At 44.2% G+C, this 12,420-nt stretch overlaps 1 protein-coding gene across 1 annotated transcript in view; it reads right to left on the reverse strand.

The window, feature by feature from the left end:
* Positions 1-475: 475 nt before the first annotated feature.
* Positions 476-12,420, reverse strand: part of lpcat1 (lysophosphatidylcholine acyltransferase 1) — a 39,011-nt gene continuing 27,066 nt past the window's right edge. The window contains exons 4-14 of the mRNA XM_036515598.1: positions 11,931-12,043; positions 11,293-11,353; positions 6,393-6,451; positions 5,005-5,039; positions 4,230-4,284; positions 3,734-3,816; positions 3,256-3,381; positions 2,419-2,572; positions 1,728-1,826; positions 1,137-1,278; positions 476-757 (exon numbers count right to left, since the gene is read on the reverse strand). Coding sequence (XP_036371491.1) covers positions 573-757; positions 1,137-1,278; positions 1,728-1,826; positions 2,419-2,572; positions 3,256-3,381; positions 3,734-3,816; positions 4,230-4,284; positions 5,005-5,039; positions 6,393-6,451; positions 11,293-11,353; positions 11,931-12,043 — 1,112 coding nt within the window. The 3' untranslated portion in view covers positions 476-572. The remainder of the gene's footprint in view (positions 758-1,136; positions 1,279-1,727; positions 1,827-2,418; positions 2,573-3,255; positions 3,382-3,733; positions 3,817-4,229; positions 4,285-5,004; positions 5,040-6,392; positions 6,452-11,292; positions 11,354-11,930; positions 12,044-12,420) is intronic.

Below are 12,420 nucleotides of genomic sequence, written 5' to 3' on the forward strand. Positions count from 1 at the left end.
CAGGAAGTGGATTCAGGAATGTGATCCCTCACCTAGCACTGTTTCAAAGAGCCTTAAAGCATCTCAACACAAAGGCATCTACAGGCAAAAATACAGACAAGCTAACTACAGTCACCTCTCAGAATGACGATGCGGCTAACGCGCTTACAGTTGACCTAATCCGAGTGGAGCTATTCTTCCTGTTTGATTGATTGGCTTTAAAAAAAACATGCATTCAGTGTGTTCCACCTTTTGCCAAAATGGCAATGAAATGAACAGGAGCAACGAAACAAAAAAAAAATGACTTGGTATCTCTTTCTGGAATTCTACTACACAAAGCACATTCAGCCATAGTGTCTTAAGTTCCTTTTGCAAACAAAACAAAAAAAATGAATAAACACACATTTACAAAAGGAATTGTTCTGAAAACAGTAATAAATAGAAGTCAGGGCAGTGGGGTAGTTGGGGGTCGGAGGAAAGGGTTGGGGGGGGGGGGGGGTAAGCATGATCCCGATTGGCTAAACCGTCTGCAAGCCACACCTTCAGCGCAGGCCACGTTCCCTCTAGCCTGGCCACTCCCCGCCGACGGGTGTTTAGTCGGCTTTCTTCCGCGCCGCGTCCCCCAGGCTGATGTGCTCGTCGGGGGTGAAGTCCGTGCAGAAGCCGTTGGACACGGCGGTGGAGGGGGTCCGCGCGCCGTTCCGGAAGCCCGCCTGGTGGGGGTACAGGTACTGCTCGGCGAAGTCCGGGTGCTGCTCCGCAAAGCTTCTGAGGGCCTCTGTCACGTGACAAGGGGGGAATAATTCATGGTGTTTACAAGGACAATGAAAGTTCAATTACTTTCATTACACTTATTAATATTAAAATTGCCCTTGTTATGACCATCATAATCATAATCATAAAATAAGAAGAGCACTTTCATCTAGTCAGATCATTAACAAAAAGAAAACATTCTACAAAAATAAAGAAGTATTATCCAAAATCAGAATATGTGATATGAACCTATAAGACTGTTGATGTAGAAAGATGTGAGAATTCCTCTGACAGCAGACTTAGCAGTAAGTACCTAATGAATAAAACCACTGTTTTGGAAACAGTCATTACTACAAGCCTGTGTAGAAAGGGAGCTAAGGGAGTTCTATCAGTTCCTTGCTTACCAAAGGTGATCTTTCCTTTGTCATTGATGTCGACAGCACAGAACAGATCTGTTACATTCAGCTCCGGGACTCCGAGGGCCGTTTTCAATATGCAGGCCAGCTCATCCTCCACGATGGCCCCATCTTCCTCTGCCTCGAACATCTGATGACACACACACACACATTTCTGCTTGGACACCATAACTAACACAGTGGCTCTAGGTCAGGTCTAAACCTCCCCATGAAAACAGTTTAAAACACACCTGAATATCACATAACATTACATTCATTTAACAGCCACTCCAGAGCGACTTCCAGCACAATAGAACAGAAGTGTATCCATTCAAGTTGAATGAGCAACAGTGTCAGACCAGGCTAACACTCCTAAACCAGTAAGCGTGATCATAACACTATTCAAGCCCTACCACGAGTTAACTTGTGCAATGTGACATAATATGACAGAGTGTATGAATATGGCAGAGTAAGCCACTTTTTGAAGACATGGGAATGCACTGAGGGTGTATCAGTGCGCTGACTGAGCAGCTATATGGCAACTTGTGGAATGATCCCAGCTACAGCTACTCTCCCCGGTGGAGTGAGCTGGACACTTACTGTGAAGGCCAGTTTTATTGTCTCCAGAGTTTTTGAGGGTCTGCATACAACGGATAAGGCGATCACATACTCTCTGATGTCCATTGTGCCGTCCTCGTGCTTAAAAAAAAAACGGCGCAAGATTACAACAAAGAAGGTCAATGCACAAATGATCAGTTGGCACTAATATGGAAAAATGGCATAAGGGAAGAGCTTGTATATATTATATATATAGGCCTATATATAGAGAGAGAGAAAGAGAGTGAGTGTGAAAGGGAGAGAGAGACAGGCATGCAGACAGAGATTAGATAGATGGATAGATAGTATAGGTATTCAATGCTTTAGACCTAAATATATTGCGAGTCAATAAAATCAATAAGTCACTGAGGGCCTGGGTCAAATATTTAGACAATGACCACATGGTACTCTCTACTTTTGCTTTTCAAACATTTTAGAGGTAAAAATGGACAAATGGAAATCATGCCTTGTATGTTAATTGTATACTGTTTGCATGTGACTCAGAACACATTCATCCCCCTTACGGAAAAAAAAGAAAATTGAATTTTACTAGCAAATTACAAGTAGGCTGAGGGCATAGCCGGACAGTAACATTAATACAATAATGGTTCAAAATCAATACTGAACAAACTACACAAACACAATTTGTGTGAAGGGTGGGCCGGTGCCTGCATTAATGCGGATTAAGGCGCACCTCGTCAAACAGAGAGAACATGTCTCTGAGTGTGTCTGACGCGGTGAGGTTGAGATACTGGGCGAAGCCCTCCAGGGTCATCTTCTCACCCCGCAGCTTCCTTGCCCTACTCCCATGCTCCTGCAGGGCATCCTCGCTTTTCCTCGGTTTCAAACTGCAACGAAAAGCTCCCTTTAGGTCACGGCGGGAACACCCGTCACTCACGGCCTCTGAGGCATGGCAAGAATTCCACTGGTCGTGAACATAGAAATCAGTCAGGAATGCTTACTGACTTCATGACAGCCGGTATATCCACGTCTACGCACACAGGTGACATTATTAGCTTTTCCTGCTGTGGTCTCCTTAGACAAACTAACTCAATGCTACTTTTCAGAGCTTATCTGGCTATTTAAATGTTTAGGGTTAAGCTTTTTAGGGCTTGTAATCCACCCTTAATTCACTGCTTGCGCCTTTGATCCTCGGCCACTAGATGGCGATGTTATAACCTTTATGTGAACTTATAGGCATAATTAAAAATAAACTGGGATTTCTGCCATCAGAAATCAATTCTGTACTTTAATAAAAGCCAAACAAAACCTATGCTTCAGTTCACTCATTTTAATTTAGATCTAATTAAAGGGTGCTTGGGGGGTGTTGGGGAGATCACATTAGTCAGCACAAACATGATAGGGCTGCTATTATGTATTGGATATTCTATTTGCTTTAATTGTGTCATTCTGGAGTGGGTGTGATTTTGATCAATTACGCTGCCACACTGATGAGTATGTGATATCAAGCGCTCGTCCGTGCTGTGTGACTTCGGCAGAGGCGGGGCATTCGGCTTCCCCGCCCACTCACCCCAATCTGCGGACGAGCTTGGCGAACTCCAGGAGACACGTGTCGACAGGGAGACGCAGCTGGCCCTCGGCCATGGTGAGCTGGCAGTCCTCAAACGAGTAATCTGTGACAGGAACCTCCAGAGCCCTGTCACGAAGCACGGCCAGAACTCAATTAGGACAGACTCCGAGGGGCCTGAGCAAGACCTCCTTCTCTCTCTCTCTCACACACACACACACACACACACACACACACACACACAAGCACTCAATCTCTCTCACACAAACAGGCATTCAATCTCTCTCTCTCACACACACACACACACAGATGCCTGCCCATGCCATTTTGTGCACCATAATAATTGACTGTATATTTATGCACTGGATGAGCAGCTTAGAGAAGTTACAGTATGGCCGAGTGATTAGGTAGCCTTCTGCAGGTATACATCTCTACCAGTGTGAGACGTCAAACATGGCACCGGGGCTCTTCCAGGACTCACTTGGCCATCAGACGCCTCACGTTGTTTGCAAACAGAGCAGGGTTCTTTTTCTCCTCTTCAGACGGGGTGTAGATAGGTAGGAACTATGGCCAAACAAACAGAAAAGAAAGAAAATGACATCCCTTTTTTGCCCTACAATGTGGCACCACTTAACCATAACCTTTAAAAATATAAGGCCATACATCTAAACATAAATCTAACATTTTTAAGCATTCTACATAATCCATTGGTGTTGTTTGTGCTGTATGAATGATAGAATCAGAAACCATCACACCAAACAAACATATTAGCCTCCCACATAACTGACAGGTAATCCTGTACCTTCTGTACAACATAATGCACACATTTTCTGTTCGTTTCTCAGAATAACACACCGGAGACAGCAAATGTAAAACTATGCAAATCAAAACACTCCCACTCTCTGCCCATCACAGACAGCCACAATCATCCACTTGCAACACTGTCAACTGGAGTAAGAATGGCAGGCCAATCTCACCTCTATTTCCACCACGTTGTGCAGCTGACAAAGCGTGAGCCACAGTATTTTGAACCTAAATAAAAAGAAAACACACTTTAAAATGTGGTTCATTTTCCAAAAGGAGAGACACCAGATATGGAGAGAGAGACTGAGTGAGATTGAGCGAGAGATCAAGAGGGAGAGAAAGATTATCAAGCAGACTGTGAGAAGCTGTAGTACAACAAACACTGATAATCCAACTGCAGCAATGACAGCAACAGACGCAGGAAAGTGACAAAAACACTCAGCTGCGCAGATAAGGCCTGACGAAAATAATTAGTGTCTCAAACGCTGGTTGCAACCAGCCCTGAGAAAATGGTTCCATAGTTTTTTTTTTGTTTTTTTTTGCCATGTATATTTGCAGTCGGGTCGTGACCTTCAATTCAGCGCAATCTCCGGGAAAAGAGCCAGGGGTTCCCTGCCGGTGAAGCGTGACGTTCTTAAGAAAAACAAACTGCGTCCCGACCCACTGGTTGGTCCTTCCACGGGGGCCGGGCTTACAGTAGCACACTGTTTGAGGGGGGCTGGGTTTCCTTCCCCTGACACATGCCTCACAGAGCTGAGACTTCCAGCCATGACAGCCATTCTGTGTGGTGTTTTTGTGCTAGCGTTATCAGATGAGGAAGCTATAACTGAATGCCTGTCCTCCTCTTGGTGTCCAGTGAGCAGGTACATTATTAAAAAGATCCCTGAGGTCATTGATAGGGACTTTTGCTCTGAGCTTAACAGCATTTAAAACAGGAAAAGTACTTACGCTCCAGGGCCTTGCCATGTCCATGTGATTGTATCCTGCCATGGGAGGGGAAAAACAAGAAAAACTTACAAAGGAACTCAGGGACACCTGTACAATCATATGTTCTTTTTCCTTAGTACTATGTTTTTACTTTTTATTGTACAACAGCAGTGTTATAATGTCTTGTATTTATACATTGAAAAAGACATTTTCTTGAGGTCAAAACATATTTTCTTGAAACAATATCATATTTGCTGGAATATCTGGTTGTGAATTTTGCACCTTTCATCAGATAAGAGAGAGTTATTTTGTAAACAGGTTGTGAATATCTGGGTATGGAGCTATGGCTACAACTAATTCAATGTTAACTTCATAGGTGCTAAAGAGACAACAAATAAACGGTGAGAGTGCCACCAGGCCACAAACAGGGCCATCAGGGTCAAGGTCACAGCAGCAGCACACATCACGACAGTAAGAGTAGTAATACAGATCGCATCAGAGAGCTAACGTAGAGTCAGGGTCAGAGCGGTGACACAGACAGGCTCAGAGCAATGATACAGACAGGGTCAGAGCAGTGATACAGACAGGATCAGAGCAACAATACACAGACAGGGTCAGAGCAGTGATACAGACAGGATCAGAGCAACAATACACAGACAGGGTCAGAGCAGTGATACACAGACAGGGTCAGTGCTGATACACAGACAGGGTCAGAGCAGTGATAGAGACAGGGTCAGAGCAGTGATACACAGACAGGGTCAGAGCTGATACACAGACAGGGTCAGAGCAGTGATACAGACAGGATCAGAGCAACAATACACAGACAGGGTCAGAGCAGTGATACAGACAGGATCAGAGCAACAATACACAGACAGGGTCAGAGCAGTGATACACAGACAGGGTCAGAGCAGTGATACAGACAGGGTCAGAGCAGTGATACAGACAGGGTCAGAGCAGTGATACACAGACAGGGTCAGAGCAGTGACACACAGACAGGGTCAGCGCAGTGACACACAGAGTCAGAGCAGTAACAAAGTCAGGAGTCAGAGTCAGAGTAGTGACACAGTAAGGGTTGAGCAATAACACAGATGGGGCCAGAGCTGCGACTGCGTGTCTGCGGAGCCACACTTCACTGGCAAGAGCCCACACGCACAGGAGGATTTCGAGGAAGTGAAACCCTATCTGCTTGGATGCATTATTCATCCTGCACAGAGGTGAAGTGAGGTAATGACGCCTCGGGAAAGCAGAACCAGTCCACAGGCCCTGAATGCAACACTTACTTACATTAAGGGGTGACGTCTGTCCTACAGGGGACGTAAATGTAGATGGGTGGGAATATCTACTATCCTACATAAATAAGGCATGCCCTCCACGGCATTGTGGGTAGGATGGAGGGTGTGGGGACTTACCATTTCGTTGGGGTAGCGAAGCACCACAGGCTGTACCGGCACAGCCGGAATGAAGGCTCCTGAGGACGAAAAATAAAGACATTAACAGCGTTATCAGCCAGGAATGCCTTCACGCACACCACTCCATACAGTACATACTGAACATACCATATGCCTGTGAGTTGGGGAGATGTTCACCTGTTCTCATCATAATTGCCTCATGATGGTGTGATCAAACTATAGCCAAATGTCTAAACACTGCAATCAGGTGAAGTGCATCGAGCAACTTGAGTCATAAGGGTCTTCATAAAGACAGAATGAAGAAAAAAAAAAAAAAAACACCTGCATGAAGGCATGTTCCTCAGGGTGACAACTACAAATAGCACGACAAACATCATCTGTGTTGCAAAGGAATTACATTATTGGCATTTAGCAGGCACTTTTATCCAGAGAGACGTACATCAGTGACAGTTTTTACATGTTATCCATTCATACAGCTGAATACAGCTGGATATTTACTGAGGCAATGGTGGGTTAAGTACCTTGCCCAAGGGTACAGCAGCAGTGCCCCAGCAGGGAATCACACCAGCAACCTTTCAGTTATAAGCCCTGCTCCCTCACCACTAGGCTAAACTGCCACCTTCAGCACTCAGAGTTAGTCTTCTGTACTACTCAGGATGTCTAAAAAGGAAACCTAGTCAAACATTTATCATTCTTAGAATGCACAGCAATAAACTGATGATCTTTGACTTTGACTCAGCCATACTGAAACTTCAATCAGAAAACAAACAAGGCGCCTTGATAATCACAGCCAAGTTCTTTCCCGTAGGTCTGCGGCTACGTAGGTCGGCTGAAGGACAGGTTTAAAAGGCTCACGGGCCTGGATGTGCTTTCTGCTTTAAAAGAGTGTCTTTTCAGATGTTCACCTCTCTGACCTTATTTCACATGCTATGACATCACTGGAGAGGGAGAGAGCATTTGCCCAGAAGGGCAAAGTGCTCCAGTTCACTGTTCCACAGTCGCCGTGAGTGGATTCTACACAGACGATTCCACTGTGAAGTACCACTGTACAGTCCTTAAAAATACACAATGCTTACAAATAGCAACTGATCATTCTATTTGTACATACTGATGCAGAGACTGCACCACTGGAACAAAAGTGGGAATACTGACAATTTATGTTTGCTTGAATTAATTTCAATATTTAATGCCTACTGATAGGAAAGTATATAGGATAGGAGGTAGGAGGTAGGTATTGTTGATAGTACACTAACGTACCCACAAACCAACATGTTCTACCATATTGTCAGCAGAAATTCTACAGCCATAGATCTCGTGTGTTAAATGGTAACTTGGCACCCAAAAAAGCTTGAGGATGTCTAATCTGAGAAAATGTGTGGCATTCTTATGATAGAAATGGTTCACTGTACTACTACACTGTACTACTGGTCCTGAGTACAAACCTACACAGAGACATTTAACATTTTGCCATACTGGTTGCAGATGCCACCGTACTGTATCATCTGCAAGAGATTCTAATGTATCAAAGAGCTGATGGAAAGTGGTAACTGTTCTCCTATCCTTACAACCAGGACTTCACACCAACAGGTTCTTCTGTGTCACCCACTGGCAGAAACCACTATGCATGCTGTGACTCGGAGCCCTTAAGAAAGATACTTTGCCACTCGTACAAAACAGAGAAGGCATTGATTTTCCCTAATTTGCTGTTCACAAGCAGATTCCAATTAAACAGGAAGAGAATTACAGCAGTTCAAGAAAGTAGAAGTGTCACTACAGACAATTATCATTTCTGAATGATTTCAAATTCAAATATTTAAGATCACACGAAGGTCTGCGCTCTTATTTTTCATCATACTATCTTTTGAGTACAATCTTACATTAGAAAATTGACAATCCACACTGCTTACATTTACAACAAGGGGTAAAAATGTGTTTCCATAACGCTTTTTTAAAGTTTAGGGAAAGTAATTCCCGAGAGTGGTGGAGCTCTGAGGAAGAGCAGCAGAGATGGCTTAACGTCTTAGGCATCCTTAATCCAGAGAAAGAAAAGCTGTCATTTTCCCCCCAAATAAACCTTGATCCTGGGAGAAATGAGGGGCTTAAGGGAGGGCTCTTAGCCACCTGAAGATGCTCTGCGTGGCCTGAGGAAGAAGGAGTCTCTGTCGGTGTCAGCCAGAATTAGCCACGGAGGACCACTTCGGAGAGGAGGGGATTACACAGAGACTCCACATTTTCCACACAGAAATTCATTCAGAGGTATAGGTATTGAGGGAATTACACATTTACCTCTATTCACTCTCTGTGCGACCACAGCTGTTAGCACACAGGTTCGAGTGCTCTGTCCCTTGTTAATTAGCCCAGAGAACCGCAGGCTTTAATCACATTTCCACCACGTGATTCATGAATCTTGGATGTTCCTATTCTGTAAAGTCTACTCACCTTCCATTTTAAAGCATATATCTGTAAAACGGAATGTAACGCTTTCCAATTTGGATTACAAGGTGATCTGATCCCTGTATTTTGACTCTGTTCGAAGTGAGGATACTACATCTCTGTTTGGCGTCTCCTTACACTGTACTCAGAAAGAACAGAGCAGAACAGAGCAGAACTCCTAAGCCATGCAGATATGGATCACAGTGTAGGGCACAGGGTGAGGGTACAAGGATCTCTAATCCCACACCATCACAGTTGCCTTATGAGTCTTCCAAGCAGCCAAACTGTCTCCCAACTAGGCTTCCAAACCAACAGGTAATGGAATACAATAAAAATCACATCCCCTTATACTCAATGGTATTTTCTACACCGCCCCCCTGTTGTCTGGTGACTCCCTGTCTGCTACATCAACCAGCTTGGTCCGATTCCTGTTCTCATTCCTCACAGATTTTAACCCTAGCGGCACTGCTACCTTGACCTAGCCTGACCCAACTCGCCTCTTGCTTACGGGTCACAATCATGCCATGATTTAACCTACCTATAGGATATGATGTTACCTGTGCACCTCTGACAATACTTAAAGACCCGCCCACAGGCCCACCCCTTAATGACTTGAATAGTGCTTGTAGCATAGATGTAGGGTATGAAAATACAGCCAACGTATACACCTCTTGGACAAACTTTCGTTTGGGAGAGGTGCCAGTCTTCCTCCTCAATTCCAGAGGACTCAGGTTCCCTGTTTCAAGATTTCTGCAAGCAATAACAGGCATTGTACAAAACCTCTTCAAAAAAGAAGCATTCGAGAACCTCACATCCACAAACTGAGCATAGCTCTGTGCAGCACTTCTTTAGTGCTGGAAGTTGCACCGGATGGGAGTGTCTGCTAAATGAATGTAACGCAATGTAATGCTATGCAATGTGACTGCTAATACCTCTGTGTCCCTGCTTGCAACTGAAATGAAGAAATGAAGAAACCTGGCAACCTTTAGCCAAGTTCCTCATTCACAGAAAAAAAATCATCCCCCAAACGAAATTAGTTCCTGGTGATGGACGAGTGTTGCCACTTTATAATGCAATTTCATAGCTGACGACTGAAAAATATTATACTGAGAAAACAGCCACAAAATAACATATATTCCACACATTCTAAACATACGATACAAAGACAACAGGCACTTCTCCTGCAGTAAGGGCCCAGGAGCATCACAGGGCGTCAAAGAGCTCTCACAAGGTGTCACAAGGGACTTGATAAACGAGGAACACGCTCTGATTCCTCCAGGGTTCTGATGACTCGCCGGGCACCGGGGGTTTATGGGTAAATTGAGTGGCTGTGTTTATGAGGATTAATATGATCTCAGAGAAGAATCCATTGGAGGGGATGTGGGACTGTGCCATAGTGACCTACAGGCTGCCACACACTTGGAAGCCGTGCAGAAACAGCATCTACACACTGCTGCACAGATGTGCTCAACAACGAGTTACAAACACAACTCACCACAGGACTGAAAAATGAAGAGTTTGAATGGGGCTTAAAAGCAGATCGTTCAGTTTGTTCATCCAAACAAACCATACGAGTAAAGATGAAAGGAGTCCTTAAGGTAAAAATTCACTATACAGCAGCATGTTTTCCCATACTTGTGCCTTCTCACAAGTGCACTCTTCAAATTCCACAAACTACAGTACATTTACATTAAATGCGGTACTGCTGAGCCGGCCAATCCATCAAACGAAGGAAGGATAAGTACAGATAAGTACGGAGAAGTATAAATTTAACAACAGGGAAAATCGAACAGATGCCCAGTGAAAGAAGCAGCCAGCCCACAGTTTTATTATAACGCAGTAAAAAAAATCTAGCTGAAAGCAGAGAAGCCCAGAGGTGGGAGGGGGAGCTGATTTTTCCACTCTAGTTATGAGCTCTGCTGTAACGGCAGGGAAAGGAAATGATCCCAATCCCAAAGAGTAACAACAGTGAGCAGAGGGACGGAGTCCTGAGCTGGGATCAGGCAGGCAGGACAGCGCAAACAAGCCAACACTGAAGACAAGAAGGTTCTGACTGAACTCTGATCACCTCATTGGTCTGTTCTCTGGGTCAGTAACCCATAGTGCAGTCAAAAAATACAGAAATGCACAAACATATAGAAATACCCATACAGTGCTAACAAACAGCCATCCAAAACAAACATAAAACTCATAGAAACGCGCGCGCTCGCTCGCACGCACGCACGCACACACACACACACACAGCCATCCTCATGTAGACTTTCAAGGTAATATACAGACCGGAAATTATACACACATGCGCAATCATTCACAGCCTCACACGTTCTGTCATTAACATGCACACATTCACATGGGTACACACACACACACTCAGATTGTTTCTGCCTGAGTTCAGCTGAGAGGACTCCGATGGTTCTTGCACTGGCAAGTGGAGAGCATCAGCAGAAAGTTGGCAGTAAATACATACCAGGCTTAAATGTGATCAGACAGGATCTGTTGGTGCATGTCCCCTCTGGGAATATCATTATCTGAAACAAACACAACGCTCGATATTTAGATGCAATTTAACTGCTGTTTGCAGTATCGGTGACTTGCCACAACAAAGAAAAATGACGTCTTCCATCACTCAGTGGAGATTACTTACATTTCAGCACTGTGTACATTTGCTGTGCTATAAGCTGCTTGCTTTGTTTTACTGTTTCTCACCAAAAACACCTTTGCTGACAAGGGCAAAGATGCTGACCTTCTGATTTATTTAACAGGCAAACGGACCAGTGCATACATTGCTCTGAAATTTGGTTTATAGGGTAATAATAGCAATAACCAGAACAAATTACGATTTACTAAATCAAAACAGCTGGGTGGAGCCATTAAAAAGGTTCATTATTGCACTCATCTATCAAGCACTGAAGCCATTTTGGTCGTGTTCCATTAATTACACTTAGACACTACTATATATTGTATGAACTTGGAACCAAGAAGAAGCAAACAGTTTGCTATCCATGGCTGCTCAGGTTTGATTATGATTATATTTTCAGCATTTCGGTTAGCATGAAATGCTAACAAGCTGTTTCCACGTGTGCCTGGTGTGTGCGGGGCCGCTACCTGAGGCCACTCCCCTCCCGAGTGCGCCCGCCGCTTGATCTCCTCCACGGTCTTCCTGCGGGAATCCTGGTCCGACCGTGACACAAACACAGGGCGGATGAACTTGATCAGTGCTGAAAGAAAGCAGAGAGGGGCGGGGCCATCAGACAATCAGCAAAAAGGTCTTTGTCAGGGCTCCTTTCCAGGCTAAAAACTGCTGGGAGAGGTCCACAAAAGCTCAGGTGTGGTTTGGTTTATACCAATGACATTTATTAGTGCAGTCTTCAAAGTAAGCAGCTCTCTTGTGCCATTTCACATGTACCTTATAATTGTAAACATATAGGAAAACAAAAAGTGCATGGCTGAGCTGGGATAAGACCTGATTTTCTTTAAAGTAATCTACATGCAAGACACATTTACTTAATGTTACTTCCTGATATAGCTTTAAGGTAAATTCATATTTAAACATTGAGCAAAAGTGTGTTTTAAATTGACTTCAAAAAAAAAAAAA

This window comes from Megalops cyprinoides, chromosome 21 (assembly GCF_013368585.1).
Source record: "Megalops cyprinoides isolate fMegCyp1 chromosome 21, fMegCyp1.pri, whole genome shotgun sequence".
NCBI lineage: Eukaryota > Metazoa > Chordata > Actinopteri > Elopiformes > Megalopidae > Megalops > Megalops cyprinoides.